The following is an 18,162-nucleotide window of genomic DNA, read 5'->3' as shown; positions in this document are numbered from 1 at the left end:
AGAGATTAGAAATGCATGTGAAAACGTCTCAATGTCAATTGCCTTAAAATGAATTTTTCTGTATGAAACTGTGTATTTTAACACAGTTAAAACACAGTGGAGATTTTTTTAAACGTTAAAAACTCATTTAATTTTATGTCTTATAGAGTTTATAATGAGTAAAAGATTGTATAAGCGTAATAATTCATCTGTAAACCTAAAAATGTACAGCCAATTTTGAAAGACATTAAAGGCACAATAGATAAATGTTATTGAATAGGTTAATGCTGTTGTAATGAAATGCTTCTTTTAATTAAAATAAAAAAAAAGTATCACTCTCCAGAATATATAAGATTAGTTAAAATGTATCACCAAAGGGGCTGGAAAAATGGCTTAGTGGTTAAGAGCATGTAGTGCTCTTATAGAGGACTAGAGTTTGGTTCCCAGCACCCGTGTCAGGTTGCTTACCTGTTGTACACACACGTCACATAATTAAAAATGAAACAAGTCTTTGGGGAAAAAAATACCACCAAAATTAGTTGCCTTTTCCCTTCTCTAACCCATTAGAAAAAGTACCCAAAAGAAGTACCTTTGTGGCTTATCTGCTATACCCACGGGGCAACCCTCACACACTTTCCATCTTGTACCTTTTTCATGAAATTAAAGACTATGTTTGTAGGCCTTGACCTTAGAGCAGTGATAGGATACACAGGGACTCTCCTTAAGGCTTTTAAATAAGTCAACTTGAGATACCTGGAGCCTACTTTACCTGGGAGTTTTTTGTCTTGTTTATGTAGCTCAGGCTAACCCGGAACTGTAATCGTCCTGTCTCAGCTTTCTAAGTACTTGTGTTGGAGTTACAGGTGTCAGCCATCACGCCAGATTTTTTTAAAACTTTGCCACACTGAACATTCTTTTTTTAAAAATTTACTTTTTATTGAATTTTTGTGATTTTCATATGATATAGTTTGAAGCTTTTTTATTTCCTCCCCTATCTGCACTTCCTCACACTGCCCCCAGCCAAATTTAATGCACTTTCAACTTTTTTGCTGGTTGCTTGAAGGGGGAGAGATAGTGTCTTACAGGGATAGAACTCTTTCATGGTGGGCCCAGTGGATGGACCACACTGAAAGACAATAGGGACACAAATCAGATTCTCTCTCTTTCTCTCTCTCTTTCTCTCCATATATATATATTAAAAAATTTAAACAACAGCTGGAGAAATAGCTCAGCAAATAAAACAATTTGCTGCTCTTGCAGAGGATCTAAGTTTTGTTACCAAACACCCATGTCCGGTAGCCCACAACTCCTGCTCTAGGGGATCTGGCACCCTCTTATGGCCTCAGTAGGCACCTGCATGCACATGCACCCCCCCATATATATATATATATATATCAGTCTTGGTGCCGCATACCTTTACTTCCAGCACTGAGCAAGCAGAGGCTGATGGATCTCTGTCAGTTTAAAACTAGCCAGGGCTGCATAGTGAGACCCTGTCTCAAAAAATAAATAAAAGGTGAAAAATAATAAAACTAAGTCTATTAAAATGATAAAAAGGCATCAACATTTTTTACAAATTTATTTTTATTTATTTAATTATGTTTGTTGCTGCTAGGATTACCATGTGCAGCTTTCCATCCACTATGCACAGTTAAAGAAGTTTTTTTTTTTTTAATCAGAATTGCAGTTTACTAGAAAAGACATGTTTAACATAGATTTTAAGCACAGGTGGTAATAGAAAATTAGAGTCATGGAATAAACAAGACACACCCAAGTATACATATGGGTTTCTCTATGGCGAATCACCTAAACAAGCTTTTCTAATGTTATTGTTATCTGGGTTTTATTTGTGTTTTTTAAATTAAATGGAGAAATAATAAAATGATGTTGCAAAAACAGAGCACAGTACTCTCCAATAGAATTTATTCAGATGATGCAAACTTTCAGCAGGGTAAATAGTAGGCACGCGTCATTACAAAATATCAACGAATTAAATTGATGTCTAAATACATGGGGCTAGTGCATATATTTGCTTCTTTTTATCTTTGTAGTTTCATATTGTAGTTTTTTATTTTTCTTTTAGTGGCTATATTTCATACATGGAATTCTACTCCAAGTTATGTTAAAATGTTCCTCCTCCTTCCAAAAGTAAGAAGAAGCCAAGTGTGGTGGTGTACAGCCGTAACAGCACTCAAGAGGTAGAGAGAGAGAGAGAGAAGGATAAGGAGTTCAAGGCTAGCCTCAACTACACAGCAAGTCTGAAGCTGGCCTGGGCTACATAAGACCCTGTTTCAAAATACAAAAACAAATGTAGGAATGACCTTTAAGAACAGGTCATTAAATGACCTTTAAGAAGAGTGAAGTAATAACAAATCTGTACCATTTCTACTCTTAATCATATTCTTTACATATTTTATGAAATACAGAATTAATTATCAAATTTATTTTCCTATGATTTAAGATCATATTATTTTATTTCGAGACAGGGTCTTACTATGTAGCACTGGCTGGCCTGGAACTGGCTGTGTAGACCAGGCTTAGCCTTGATTTTACAGAGATCTGTCTGCCTCTACCCATGTGCCACCATGTCCTACCTATGTGTAATTTTTTAAATGTAATAATTAGGTTAAATGGCACTCTTTAAAATTTTTTTTTGATTTATTTATTTTTATTTTTGTGTGTCTGAGTGTATTGCCTATGTGTGTGTGTCATGTCACGAAGGGCCCAAGGAGGACAGAAGAGGGTGTCGGGTCCCTTGGAACTGGAGTTACAGACAGTTGTTAACCACCATTAGGGTACTGGGATTTGAACCTGGGTCTTCTGCAAGAACAGCCAGTGTTCTTAACCACTGAGCCATCACTCCAGCGCCCTGAATGGCACTCTTAAGTGAAACTGATTTTATTTTCATCTCCGGTAACTGGCATGTTAATAACCTATTAAGTCCCCAAGAGTTACCAACTAGTCTTGAGAAAACAGTAAACAGCAGTTTGAACAGAGAGCCAGTGATTATTTTGCAGAGAGGGAAGGTTAAAATACTGTTCTGAAATGTTTTCTAACCCTGCCACCACCACCTACTTTCTTTATTCCTTACTCTGCTCTACCTAACCTTAAAATGGCCTCATCTGAAGCTGGGTATGATGGTGCATACCTGTCTCCTGTGAGGGACTAAGACAGGAGAATCAGCGGTTCAAGGCCAGCCTGAGTTGCATGAGACTCTGTCCAAAACAAACACACAAACAGACAACAAATAAAATGGTTCGATTTGAGCATCTTAGACCGCCACTGAACCCACAATGATGATGAACAGCTGTGATACTGAAAGGAACTGCCAGAACTGAATTTCTAACCCAGGACAACCTAGAGTTTTTCTTGTCAGCAGTGTACACTGGCCTTCTGTTGGGTTACGAGGCTGCCAGAAACAATGAGTGTTAAAGTCTTTACAGCAAAGCAGGGGAGAGACCTGCTAGCAGAAGAGGAAATATGCTCAGTGAGGCAGCAAAGACCACAATATTATCCTGCGTGAAAACAGGTCGTTGGGATAGTGTAACATGCCAAGAGTCAGATCAGTTGGAAACTGCCCGGTTTTTCCCACCAACTTAGAAACAAGTACATGTCTTTTTATACGGGAGATTAATCCTCGGGTCACTACTGTTAGTGGCAAACTGTCTGAAAGACACAAGCAGATAGGATTTTGAAGGTTTAACTTTCAACTTTCTGCTCAAAAATAAAAGAGGAAAATTTTAGCAGCTAGATTATTATGACTAATTTTTTCCATTTTAGGCTTTAGACCACAAAGCACCAGAGTTCACAATAAACCAGTCTGAATAGGATGTGGACATGCTTGTAGGAAGCCACACCCAACAACCAGAAATTTCTTATGACTCAGACCAGTTTAGTAAGAAAACACCCAATGTTTAAGGCACATAAAGAAATTTACAATTAAAGTATATTCATGGAGCAGTTTCAGAATCTTGGATTTAAGCTTGATTAGTGTTCCTCATTTACTACCCATCTTTCAATTATATACATATGTGTCAGAGAGTGAAAATCAAAAACATGGAGAAACCTAAATCCGAGTGCAGACCACCATTCAAAAAGTCTGTGTGACTTTTTTTCACATAACAGAAAAAATGAAACTTTAATGCTGTAGTTGGACACTTCATCTTTCCATAAACTCCAACTCATCATTCCACAAATGCACACACTCTCCTTTCTCATTATCTTAATAGTTTTTAACCAGGAGGCAGTTTTGTTCACCAGGACTTGTTTGAGACAAGGTCTTACTATGTAGCTTTGGCTGGACTGGAATCTACTGTGTAGAGCAGGCTGGCCTTGAACTCACAAAATCTGCCTGCTTCTGCCTCCCAAGTGCTGGGATTAAAAGCATGTACTACTATACCCGACTATTTTTGGTTCTTTATAACTGGAGGATGGAGGTGTGACTGGCGTCTAGTAGGTAAAGGCCTGGGATGGTGTTAAATATCTTAGGTCTTCAGCATAGCCCCCACAGCACAGAATGATCCACCCCCTAACATCGACATCAAGGTGGAGAATCCCTGCCATATCATGCCATGGACATAACTTGTGTCTCCAAGGGAGGGAGAGGAGGTTGCAGGAACACCACCTGTTGCCTCACTTGATCTTCCACATTTACAGCAGCTTGCAAGCTCCTTGATTAGAATTAACTCTGGGATTTGTAACTCAGGACAGAATATTTCAGTGCGTGCAGACACTGACCTGCTTACAAACATTAATATGCAACTTCTACAAACAGAAAGTTCCCCGAGACAGTCTGCAGTCTGTGGAGCAACCTTAACCAAAAGACAATTGCCAACAAAAACCAGTAAAGATATCAGATTCCAGGATGTTTGATCACATTTGTTTTTCAGTACTGGGGATTGAATTTAGGGTCTCAGGCATGCCATACCTACCCCCCCAACACACACCCAGATTTCAAGATATTTGAATGTTTTCGTATCCCTCGTCCAGTTTCAGCAAACCACCATTTTAGCATGCTAAAACTGGTCAAGAAAGGACCTTACACATTTTCTATATTTATGGTCATGCTCACAGTTCTTATGCTATATAAACCCACACAGGAATGACAATGGCCCTGAATCCACACATGATTAGCAATCAGCTTGTTAACTCTCTTTAGGGATGCGGAGTACTCACAGGCTCGATTTCCGGTTCTGTAAGTGCAGGTATAGAGACTGCAGGGCCTCACTGGCATGGACCTTGGAAGCTGCAACCTTCTCCACAGCGATTTGCAAGGAGATGCTTGAAGAATCACTCTCAGGTGATTCATCACCAACATCTTTTGCTTGAGATTTCGAGCAGTTGCTAAATGCTTCACAGGAGTCTAAAAACTTGGAGGATGAGAGAGGAAGAAAAGCTACATACAACAGATATTGAAAAACATGAAGAATCCTCTAAGAGGGCAACACTCAGGATTGGTGATTCACACCCTGAGCTGGGGGAAGGGCAAACGAAAGTCAATAGTTTATTCACTCTTGTTTTTCAAACTGAGTCCCTCCTGGCAGGCAGGGTTCAGAGGGCTGACTCATGCACACCCTTGCTTGGCCATTCCCTCAGGGTTGGCAAATATCAGAGACGTAGAGAAAAGATTGGTCTTCAAACACATGAATAAACAGACTGTTTATAGCACCGTTCCTTAAAATTAAAAGCAAATTTACTCCCCAGAATCCCACTTAATTATCTATCATGATATTTACTTGTAGGAAGAATCCAACAAGATTAAAACTCCTTTCAGGCTAGAATTAAAAAAAAAATCATTTGCTTCTGGCTTGCTTAAAAAAACCCAGATATATCCTGCCAAAATAGTTATGGGTGGTTTTGAAATCTAAGCTTAAATATAATCTGTGACTCTTTGCTAGTTTTTAGTGCAACACAATGTCCCTGGAACATAGGGAAAATGGACACTTTTAACTCTTGAACTCTACCACTCACATGTTCACAGTGAAAGTTCCAGAAGTGAATGTTTTCCAAGGCACTCACTACGGAGTTCTCAAATCACTTAACATTAACTTTGGACATTCTTTTCTAGAAGCCTCTCATCCCTGCTCCAATATTGCTTCATCAACTTTTCCTGAAAACTCCCGTCCCTGTAACAAGTGACTAAACAAGTTATGGATTTTTTTCAAGTCTTGCTTTTTAAACTTCACATTCATTCCTGGGACTGATCTTCCATCTGGCTAATTCCTGCTTACCTTTTTTTCTGTACATTTTTCTGTATTTCATACAGAACATCTTAATCAACTTTATACCCCCTTCCCCATTTACACCCTCCCCATCGCCCCCCCGCACTGGATTTCATGCATTATCATTTGTGTTATGGCCTATCGAGTCAAGTTAGTGTCCCCAGATGTCCTTCAGTGCAAGTTCATCCACTGAGGTCTAGTCAGTCTATCTACAGTCCCTCCCTTTAAGAAGATCTGCTCTTCCTCACCCAACACTAATCAGCCTTCAACAGTTCTTCGGCTAAGATCAGGGCCTGCTGCCCATTTCCACAGTTCTGTGCTGGGTTTTTGTCTGCTTGAGTTTGCATGGGTCTTTGTTTGCTTGAGTTTGCATGGGTCTTGTGCATGCTGACACCATTGCTGTAGGTTCATATCAGCAAGGTCCCAGAAGCCTGTAAGACTCTATTTCCATATTTGTATGATTGATTTCAAAGCCACTTCCTTAAATGTTCCCCTGACTATATGCTCACTGGGTTAGCCTAACAGCCTCTTCTTGAACAGTTAAATTAAATATCTGATCAGGAATGTAGTTTACAACTCCATCCTACCCAGAACCTAAGCCCCATGGTGACAGGAACCGTGTCTGTCTCTGTTATAGCTGCATCTCTTAGGGCAGGTGCCTTATAGAACATGGGTTTGAGGAGTTCCAGTTGAGTAACTTGAGCAGGTTTCATTGGAGATATTAGTCCTAATTTCAATGCTTATTATCATTTTCTTTGTTCTGGATACTGTGTTGGATACTGTGATTCTAAAAAGGGACAAAAGTCATAAGAAAGAGCTGGACTTGGTGGCTCATGCCTTTAATCCCAGCACTTGGGAGGCAGAGGCAGGTGGATCTCTGAGTTTGAGGCCAGCCTGGTCTACATAGCAAGTTCCAGTTCAACTGGGCTACAGGGAGACCCTGTCTCAAAAAAAGACAGAAAAAAATGGAAAGAAAGGAATAAAAAAAGAAAGAGAGGCTGTCAAGATGGCTCAGTGGGTAAAGGCACCTGCCACACAAGTCTAGCTAGTCACCTGGATTCAATCCGCAGATCCCATGGTAGAAAAACAGAACCAACTCCCTCAAAATTGTAGTCATTTCTTCTGACCTCCGCTTGTGCACAGTCGCACAAGTGGATATACCCACGCATACATGTGTGCACATACACACAATAATAATAAATAAAATTTAAAAACTTTCTCAGCATGTGTGATTACCAAAAACAAAACCAATCTAATGTCATCAACATGTCCCAGCTAAGACAAAGTGGGGGAGTTTGTCATCTATTGTAAAGTAACATGCATTGTCTTGGAAAAAAAACAAGCCTGTGTAGTACTTAAAATAGGGAAATATAGAGACAGAAGGCAGACTGGTGGTTGCCAGGGGGTGAGTGAAAGGGGAATCAGGGAGTGGCTATGTAGTGGGCAGGGGGATTTTATTTGAGGGGATGAAAATACTTTGGCCCAAAATAGAGCTGACAGTTATACAACATTGAAGATTGTATATGCCCCTGAGTTTTTCACTCAAAGAAGTTATTTTTATTTCATGTGAACTTTTACCCTAACAAAATTTGTGTTTTACAAAACGGTGAACTAGGAAAAGATGGAGCAAACCAATTTACAGCGGGGTGTTCACCACTCCATAGACTCTGCCTTCTGTCTAAAAGAAAGGTCGTAGCAGTTTGGCCTTGAGTGTAGAGCAAAGGCACAAAAAAGAAAGTCGGGCAACACTATAGATATATTTCACTACAGAGCTGAACTTTTCTTCCCAATCAGAGTATAAAAAAGTGAAACAAAGAAGCAAACAATCCTCCTCAGTGCCTGAGCAGAGGCAAATACTGAGATCGCATCTTCCTTTCTCTATTCAAGCACGCTGCTACAATGAAACAGTCAGGAGCTGGCCGTTTTCTTCTGAGCTGCTATCATTGATCCTGCTCCCGTTTGAACTAGAGGGAAGAGGAAGGCTACATCCAAGTGAAATGAGGGAAAAGTCACATCCCACTGTGGTGTCCAATGAAGACAGGAAGCATAGTTACTCCTATCACTACTCTCTAAGGAACAATTGAGGACTCCAGGCAGAACTTAACTATAGCAACTCCATCTCCCCAGATGAGGGTTACATTGGTTTTTCACCCAGTCCCATGTCCTCCATGTACATCACTTTGCCACATGTACATCCTGAAATCAAGAGAGGAGGTGAAGTGCATCCATCACATGAGAGAAGAGACTTGGGAAGAAGTTTGTGAAGGCCAAGGAGTTACGCCTCTCAGCCTGTCTACCTGGGGTGTTTAGATAAGTGACTTCTGAACTATGTCTGTATTGGAAATTGTCAAAGCAAAGTTAAAATCAGCTTTTTTATAGTTTTGTGTGTGTTTGTGTATACACATGTTTGAAACATGTATGGCCAAACCAACCTTATTTAAGACATACAAAAGTTTGACTCAGGATTTCAAACATACTCTGGAAGAAAGTTTTAAAAGATTATCTGGATAAGGGGTGGGGAGATGGCTCAGTTTGTAAAGTGCTGCTTGTTGTGCAAGGAGGAAGACCTGACTTTAGATTCCCAGTATCGATGTAAAAAGCCAGGTATGGCAGAGCACTCCTGTAATCCCAGCATTGGGGTGGCAGAGACAGGAGGATCCCTGGAGGTTGCTGACCAGCCAGTCTAGCCAATTGGTGAGCTCCAGGTTCAGTGACAGATGCTGCCTCAAAAAATAAAGTGGTAAGTGACTGAGAAAGATACTAAAAGTCAACATCTGGCTTCCACATGCCTCCACACACACATGCACAAACAGAAACACATGTAAACAAAGATTAGCTTGATACGAGACAATAACACCTTGTTTTCAAATGTCTTCTTTAACTGAATTAACAGAGCAGTATTGAAGAACAACAGATCACTGGCCACCCCATCCATCATCTGATTCTTTCTTTTTCTTTTTTATTATGAACAACTTCAAACTTATACTGTAGACCGTCTATGTTTGCACCTGTAGATTCAGCCAACCATGAATCAAAACTTTTTATTTTTTGAGACAGGGTCTCACTATGTAGCCTTGGCTGGTCTGGAACTCACTATATAGAACAGGCTGGCCTTAAACTCACAAAGGCCCTCCTGCCTCTACCTCCTGAGTGCTGGAATTAAAGGCCTGGATAAAAAATATTTTTTAAAAGAATTACAATATTGTATAACTGTATTAATTCAACTGTGAACCTAAAAATTTACAGCCACTTTTGAAAGAGATGTATCTTTACTCTGGAAATTGTTATTGAATATGTTAAAACTGCAATGAAATACTTCTAATCATGTGGTTATTAAATAAAAAAGAAAAAAAGAATTACATCTGTCGTTCTATGTATTTTCAGTTTGAATAATTTTTTTATTTAAAATTGTTTTTGCTGATGTGGTGGTACAAACTAGTAATCACACACTTGAGAGGCTGAGGTAGGAAGATTGTAAATTTGAGGTCAGTCTGGGCAACATAGTGAGACCGTCTAAAAAAGGCACGGAAATAAATAAATGAAAGTTATTTAACATACATAGAAGGCATAAAATTGGACACACATATATGACTGTTTCATTTTATATAAAAGACACAAGTATCTTTCAATTTTGGTATCTGAATAGATCATAAAAATCAATCTCCATGGATTTCAAGGGATGACTGTATAGGAGCAAATACTATATCAAAACCAGCTATGTATCCAACATTCTTTTTCTTACTATGTTTTTCTTTATACTTCTCCATTTCCCCTCGGGTTATTCTAAAATAAATCTTAGAGATTATATTAACTGGTCCGTGACTATATCTTTATAAGAAAATATCTTCCTAACTCATAGTTTAATCCCTATAAAAATGATCTGTATGGAATAGCCTCTGATGGTGTTTATTACAGAACATGAAAACTATCAAAATGTAAAAAAAGAGCAAAAACACAGTAATCCTACAGATCTTCTTAGTATCAATTTAACCCTTAATGTAAACATATTAATCTGGATGAGAGCTCAGAATAAGAACTTCATATTCCAAGGCTGGAGAAATGGCTTAGCTGTTAAGAGTTCTTTCTGCTCTTGCAAAGGACCTGTGTTCAGTTCCTACCACCCACATCAGGAAGCTCACAAGCACCTGTAACTCCAGTTCCAGGGGATTCAACGTCCTCTTGTAGCCTCCATAGGTTCTCTCTCTCTCTCTCTCTCTCTCTCTCTCTCTCTCTCTCTCTCATAAATCTTTAAAAAATTTTAAAAGTGCTTTATATCATACTTGGAAGTCTATGTTTAGCATGAAACCATATAATATATAGCTGCAGTTCAGCGGAATAAATGGATTATATGAACCAAAGTACTTAAGGTTAAGGCTTAATGCGTACACTTAAACTTGTGCAAGAATCTAGAACCAGAGGAGCAGGAAAAATAGTTGTTCAACAGCACTGTGCAAGAGGCTCAGTCTGTGACTCAAGGAGTGCAAGCAAGGAGAAATCACTCTGAAAAAGCTATTGTTACCAAAATGTTATGAAACTCACTATTATTCAATGCCAAAATGCTACCCATGATATCAGTTCAAAAACTAACAAAATAGAAAGCAGTGTTGGGTTTTTTTTTTTTTTTCACCATTTGGCTTTTTTGAATCTAAGTCTCACTATGTAGCCCTGCTTGGCCTGGAACTTACTCTGTAGCCCAGGCTGGACTTGAACTGCAGAGAATCTCCTGCCTCTACCTCTCTACTTTTGAGGCTATAGGTGTGTGCTAGCATACCCAGCAGTTCAGTTTTGGATGCCTTAAATTTTTTTTGACTTAAAAAAATTTTTATGTATATGAGCATTTTCCGTGCATGTATGTAAGCGCACCAGGTGTGTGCAAACTCACGGAGGCCAGAAAAGGGTGTCAGATTCCTTGGAACTGGAGTTACAGATGGTTGTTAGCTGCCATGTGGGTGCTGGAAACCAAACTCGAGGCCTCTGCATGAGCATCAAGTGCTCTTAACTACTAAGCCATCTCTCCAATCCTTTGGATGACTTTTAAAGCCAATAAATAACATCAAACAACTGTAACCACATGGGATTCCTTCTGATAAATTGACACTAAGATGGAATTTCAAAATGTTTCAAGAGATGTGAGGAAAACTCACTTTAGCTCTGTTTTCTCTGAATAGACTCCTGTTCTTGCAGGAAAGCAATAATGAATGTTATTGTGTGGGCAGCACTATACTGGGGTAAAAATGAAAAAAAATATTCTGTTTCCCTATCCACCAAGCTTGCAACCTATAAGGAAAAATAAATACTTTTTTTCTTTTTCCTGTTTTTTATAAACTTGTGGTACAACATATATATTTATCATTCTAGCTAATTATAATTACAGAAATTCACCAGTGTTGCATACATTCAAAACATTATATCACTACCATCCCTATCTATACTCAAACCTATTTCATCATCCCCAGTGTAAACTCTGTACTTATTAATAACCTGTCCCCACCCCAATCCTTGCTAATCTCTATTCTACTGTATGTCTCTGTATATTTGGCTATTTCAGGTACCTGCTATAAGTGGAATCATAATACTTGTTCTTCTGTGACTGGGTTCTTTTCCTTAGTATAGTTGAGCAGATATCTCTTAATTGAAGCTGGATGTGATGACAGCCACAGCTTAGTGCAATAAGAACACTGGGGCAGGCAGAGGCTTTAAGTTTGGGAGCAGAGGCATTTGAGATGAGTCAACAGGAGGGCTGGTGGTACAGGAAAGGACCAGAGAAACTTCACGGAGAGTGATGACAGGAAGAGAGAGATGAAGCACCAAGGCCAGAGAAGACAACTGGGGTTGAAATAGGCAGAGCTTTGATTTATTCGGTGAACATTACCAGTGTCAGGGGGAGATGTGGCAAAGGTCCTAAAGACAAAGTCTCTTTTCTTGCTTATGGTGTAGGTGGCGTGAGAGACTTAATAACTTCAAGAAAGTAATGCAAGGTACAATGTGAGCTCAACAGAAGGCCATGGAAGCTCAGCCTTCAAAGGGAAGGCTGTGATAAGACAAGGCCAAGGACATGCCTGCTGGGCACAAGAATTGTACAAACAAATGAATGGCCACCCACATGGCCAGAGCCCAGAGTTCTGTAGAGGTACTCTATGGTAGTCTTTGATCTGTTAGCATGGCTCCCAGAGAAGTCAGCCCTATGGCCTCACCCCTCATAGTTATCATGAAACCACCAAGGTGAGGCTGAGACGACTAGCAGGCTGATGAGCACAAGGACCTGTCACATCTTGGTGAACACTCCACACTCAACAGTCACGCTGTCTGGGAAAAACACCCAGACTAGAGGTCCATGACACTGGGTCTAGAAGAAACTCTTCCTATGGTCCTTTTTAAGGCTAGAGTTCAGGAAGGTTCTAGGAAAAACTGGTGTCATCCTTACTCTCTGTCATTCTCTACAAGGGCCTGCAGTGTCTGGAAGTCTGAACCTCTAGAATGTTACTGATCTTACTGCAGGGGATCCTGATTCTGCAGACTTCCTTTTGTGTTGTACAGATAAAACAAAACAATAACAGGGACTGGGGATGTGGCTTAGTTGTTAGTGTGTTTCCCTAGCCTATAACAAGCCCTGGGTTTAATGCCCTGCACTCCATTAACTGGGCATGGTGGCACATGACTGTAATCTTAGCACTCAGAGGTAGGGGCAGGAGGATCATAAGTTTAAAGTCATCCTTGACTACAGAAGGAGTTCAAACCCAACCTGAGTTATATTAGACCCTATCTCAAAAAAAAAATTCCTAAATCTGTTTTTGGAAACAAGGAGAAAGGATGACTGAACATCCTTCCCATCATTCCAAGTCTTCTACCAGTATCTGCCATTGCGCTGGCCTAGAAAACACGAGGGAGTGCAGTAAAAGGGAGGGATGGATCAGGAGCAGAGACTGATTTGGGAGAATACAAATATCCCAAAGACTAGAAAGCTTCAAATGCCATTCCATGTAATGGATGGTTTCTGAGGGCTCTGGCAGCACAGCATAGGCTGGGTAGGAGTGGGCAGAGTAGAGCCAGGCAAGTCAAAAAGAAGGTGATCCTTTCAATCTCCCTCCTTTCATTCAGTTCACTACTGTTTTTTAGTTTCTTCAAGATATCAATTGAAGGCTGGAAAGATGGTTAAGAGCTCCTGCTGATCTTCCAGAGGACCCAAGTTTGGTTCCAGCACTCACATCAGGCGGCTCACAACTGCCTGTAACTCCAGCTCCAGGAGAATCCACCACCTCTAATTTCCAAGGGCACCTGCATTCACGTACAGAGACACACAAATAAACACACACACACACTAATTAATTAATTAATAAAAAAAACATCAATTGAACGTCTAGTAAATGCCAGACACTGTTCTAGGCTCAGGGGAACAAAACAAATTTGCTACTCTTGTGAAATTTATATTCTGATAGGGAGAGACAGATACTAAAAAAGCAGTGTAATAAATAAGTCAAGGGCCAGGCCTGGTAGTGCACACCTTTAATCCCAGCACTCAGGATGCAGAGCAGGAGGGCCTTTGTGAATTCAAGGCCAGCCTGATCTACATAGTGACTTTTAGGTCAGACCGTCTCAAAAAATCAAAACAAATAAGTCATTCAGTTGTAGAGATGATGCAAGTATGTTCTATGAAACACTGAACAGGATCAAGTGAATTTGGAGTGGCACTGGGGCAGGCGCATTATATTTAGCCTCACTGAGAAAGTAACTTTTCATCTAAGAACTGAAAGAAGTAGAGAATTTGTTAAATGGCTATCTAAATGATAAGGCAAGATCCTTGTGCAAAGACTCTGAAGTGGGAACATATTTGGCATATTGAAGGGGTGGTAAGGAGGTTAAGATAGCAAAAATGTAGTGAATCCGGGAGAAAACAGATGTAGGTGAGATGCAGAGGTGCTGGTGTCAGACACAGCAGGCTTTTTGATCATCTTAATGATTCTTTCTCTAAATCAGGGTTTCTCAAACCCTTGCTCGGGGTTCAGGATTGTTGACTAGAAGACACTTGGTTGTGAGGGGCTGTTCTGTGCATTGTTGGGTGTTCACCAGCACTCCATTGACTAGGTCCAGGTAGAAGCTAGGAACACCCACCCCAGAGTAGGGAAAACAGACATTCTCTAGATATTATCCAGTGTTCAGTGGTGGAAAAGGTTACCCCAGGGTGAGAACAGTATTCTAAGTGAAATGGGGAAGAAAATAGAGATTTTTGATCAAAGATGTAGCAATCTGACTTATGTTTATAAAATCCACTCAGTGTCACCTATTCAAAATGTCTTGAAGCTGGATATGGTGGTACTTGTCTATAATCCCAGAACTTGAAAGGCTGAGTCAGGAAGATTACCATGAGTTTAAGGCCAGTCTGGGCTACATAGCAATTGCAGGCCAGACAGGACTTTAAAAATCAGACCAACAAAAATAACAAATGGCCCCAAGACAGCTGGGAATGTAGCTTAGTAATAGAATGCTTCCCTATCATGTGTGAAGCTCTAAATTCAATTCTTAGTAGGGCAGGAAAAAGGAAAGAAAAAAAGAAAGAAAACTTTTTAGAGAGCATATGGGAGGGAACAGGAAAGAAGAAGGGAAAACTGTTGGATAATCCAAGGAGCTGAGGGCTGGGGAGTTGACTCAGTGAGTAAAAGTTCTTGCTGTGCAAGCGTGAAGACTTGTGTCTGAATCTCCAGCATCCACATAACGTTTAAGCTGGCTGTGACCACTAGGGTGTGTAATCTTAGCTCCAGGGAGCAGAGACCAGTGGATTCTGAGAGCCTACTGATCAGCCTAGTCTACCCAGCAAGCTTCAAGTTCAGTAAGTGGCCCTGGCTCAAGGGAATAAGGTAGAAAATGATAGCGGAAGATACCCAATATTCTCCTCTGGCCTGTGCATGCTTGTGCATGGCGTGAATGTTCATTCTCTCACATATTCACACACATCCAGGTTGTTGAACTTAGCATGTCACAGTGCACATGGTACGCAGTGGTTGGCTTTTGGATATATCTTGGAGGTAAAGTCTATATTGTTTGAAAGGAAGGAGTTAAGAATTGCTAGAAGATTCTTGACCTAAGCAACTAGGATAGAGCTGTCATAAACTCAGACTGAGAACCTGATGCGTGGGGTAGATTTTTGTCTGGAAATCAGTAGGTCAGATTTGGCTACATAGAGTTTGAAATGAAACTCCAATAGTCCAAAAGAACAAGTATGACTCACAGTACTAGACAGGGACAGTAGAGATGAACAAAGCACTTTGTGGTCAAGAGATAGCCACTTTGATATAAAAAAGAGAATAGGGTTTGTATTCAAACGGCATGTAGAAGAAGACATCACAATTTTGCAACAAGTCAAGACTGGAACTGTACACGGATGGTCAGGGGTAAGAAGGGTCCAAGAAAAAAGTCCAAATAACTAGAAACGCAGTTTCAGTAATGCTGGGCTACAGTACCTATAGCAGTACACAAGTTTTTGAAGTGCTCAGGCCTGGGGCCAATCCCGTCTGTCAAATTGAAAAAAATTTTTTTCTTGATTTCTTGAGTTGATTATATTGTACTGAAGTCATACTGCCCAAGTTTGTGAAGTAGTAAATAATGCTTAATCATCAAGCATACCACCTCCCAAGGTTCTGCTAACACATATTACCATATTTCACACAAAAAAATAAATCTATGTGTATGGGGCTAGAGAGATGGCTCAGTGGTTAAAAGCACTGGATGCTCTTCAAGAGGACCTTGGTTTGGTTCCCAGCACCCACAGGATGGTTTGCAACTGTCTATAACTACAGTTTCAGGGGATCCTACACCCTTTTCTTGCATCTGTGGGCATTGCACACATGGTGCATTTCCATACATGCAGGCAAAACACTGAAACAAATAACTAAACAAATAAACTAAAAATAAATACATCCAGAAAACATTTATAAAAGAGAAAATTCACTTGTGTTTAAGTTTGTCCTTAAAGATGTTATCAGTAACATCAATGGGCCACAGGAAAGCTAATGAATGTCCTTTGCTATCACTGATGATTTACGGATATCCTTGGATTTTGTTGACATGCTCCTGATCTGCTGTTTTACAGACTTAAAAATGTATAAAAAAGTAGAAATTGTGAAAGCCCTTAAAGAATCATCCATAAATTGCATGAGTATGTAACAAGCAGTGTGAACTCTGCCTGATTAAACTTTAGTATGAAACAGACAGCAAAAAGAAAATGTACTGGGAGTAAAGGTTACAATCACAGTGAAAGACATTCCTTGACTGGTCCTTTTCTCACCTCCTGATTTGAAAAGGAAGCAAGGCCTTTTGCAATTCTCTGAAATCCAAATTAGAGATTATCTTGCAAAATCTTGATGGCGAAAGCTTTAGCTTCCTTGTCCTTCCCAGGTCTTCTCTGGGCACATGACTCCCATCTGAGCTTGGTACCCTTGCTGCTGCTTTTGGTCTTTCAAGCAATTCTAGCCTGGTTTGAAAAGATGTGACTCAAGGAAGAAAGTCCTAAAAGGTTTCCATCTCCCACTCATCTGGAAACATCCGCTCTTCTGAGCAACAAGCAGAGGCTGCTCACTCAGAGATCAGTGACAGTTTCGCTCACAAGAAAAATGGGGCTACTTCTTATCCATAATCCGGCCAAGCTTTTAAACAGAAGCACAGACAAAACCCTATTATCAGTAAAGGACGGTGGGAGGCTGAAAGAGTGGTTTTCGGTCCCTGAGAAAGAACAAGGTCTATCCAAAGTAAGGTGTACCCATCAGCTTCTAGGAGTTCTTAAATTTCCCAGGGAAAGTTCACAGGAGGGGAGGGCACTGACATTAATATTAACTAGCTGGCTGCCATCAGCCTCAGGCTAGAAAGACTTTAGGATGAATAGCTCACTAAGCATGTCAACCACCAACAATTCTGTATTTGGGAGGTAACTCTCCACTAGATCTAAGGCAGGACACAAAACAAAAGGGCCAGAAGAGGAAATTTTAGAATGAGACAGGTCCGATTTCTCCATTGGCACTGCTTTTCCTGGTGCTCCACTACCCTGTGAGCCTGTCCCCAACTCCTGGTATAGTAGGGGTGGGGCTGAAGAAGAAACCTAATTCGGATCGGAGGGAGGGAGTCCCAGCGCGTCAGTTTCTGGAACTGAAACCTCAGAACTGGTAGTCTTTACCCTTTTCTCCAACTATTTCATAGCAAGGCTTAGTTAAGTTTCTTAGATTCAACGAACTCTGGCAACATCCCGTCCCAAGGAACTGCTCCTCCAGTTCCCCAGAGGGAGGTGCAGCCGCCCGGTAACTCCCATAGTGGAGAAAAAGGGCTGCTGTGGGGAGGGTGACGCCCAGTTCGGCCGGCTTAGTCAGTCAGGGGCGCCGGAGGAAACTCCGGTAAGACTCCCAAGACCAACAGCTGTCACGGCTCCAAGTCCCGGATCGGCTGGGTGGAGGGTCGTGGGGAGGATCGTAGCCCTCTCTGGGCCTGTTAGTCCTCCCCGAGGCTCCCACTCCACTCAGCTGCCCATCCTTACCTGGACGTCTCCGACAGCACTTACCTTGCTGCTAGCTCCCAAGTTAGCTTGGAGGCCAACAAAGCCTAGCTCCCAGGCATAGAAGCCCCACCCCTCACTACCGCACCTCCCCCAAAGCCACGCCCGACAGCCTTTCCAGCTTTGCTATTTTTCCATACGTACAGCCTTGGTCATGCCCCACCAGACCATGCCTGTCCCACTCGCCGCTCTAACCACACCTCTAACCTCCCATTTAAACCACGCCCCTTCACTCCTGACCCTTGCCTCTGAGCTCCCTTCTGGTCCCCCTCTCGTTCCCAGCCTTCAGGACCAACCTCACCTACATTTCTCTGCTAGGGGCGGGCGGCATTTAGGGATAAAATCATACTTCTGCTCTAAAAGCCTCCTCTAAAAGTGACTTTGCTCGGGTTTCTTCCACCTCTCAATACTGTGATTTAGGGGGCTAGG

The 18,162-nt window shown here is 41.0% G+C and overlaps 1 protein-coding gene across 2 annotated transcripts in view; it reads right to left on the bottom strand.

Moving 5' to 3' along the window:
• Positions 1–17,805, bottom strand: part of Ca5b (carbonic anhydrase 5B) — a 56,039-nt gene extending 38,234 nt beyond the window's left edge. Inside the window, exons 1-2 of one of the 2 annotated variants that reach the window (XM_008829736.2) lie at positions 17,740–17,805; positions 5,155–5,348 (exon numbers count right to left, since the gene is read on the bottom strand). In XM_008829736.2, the coding sequence (XP_008827958.1) occupies positions 5,155–5,296 (142 nt within the window). In that variant the 5' untranslated portion in view covers positions 5,297–5,348; positions 17,740–17,805. Of the gene's footprint in view, positions 1–5,154; positions 5,454–17,739 lie in introns of those variants that run through there. The other variant, XM_017797228.2, reaches the window with a different exon arrangement.
• Between the last annotated feature and the right edge of the window lie 357 nt (positions 17,806–18,162).

This window comes from Nannospalax galili, unplaced genomic scaffold (genome assembly GCF_000622305.1).
Source record: "Nannospalax galili isolate Female #2095 unplaced genomic scaffold, S.galili_v1.0 scaffold2371, whole genome shotgun sequence".
NCBI lineage: Eukaryota > Metazoa > Chordata > Mammalia > Rodentia > Spalacidae > Nannospalax > Nannospalax galili.
This window is presented reverse-complemented; position numbering and strand designations above follow the sequence as displayed.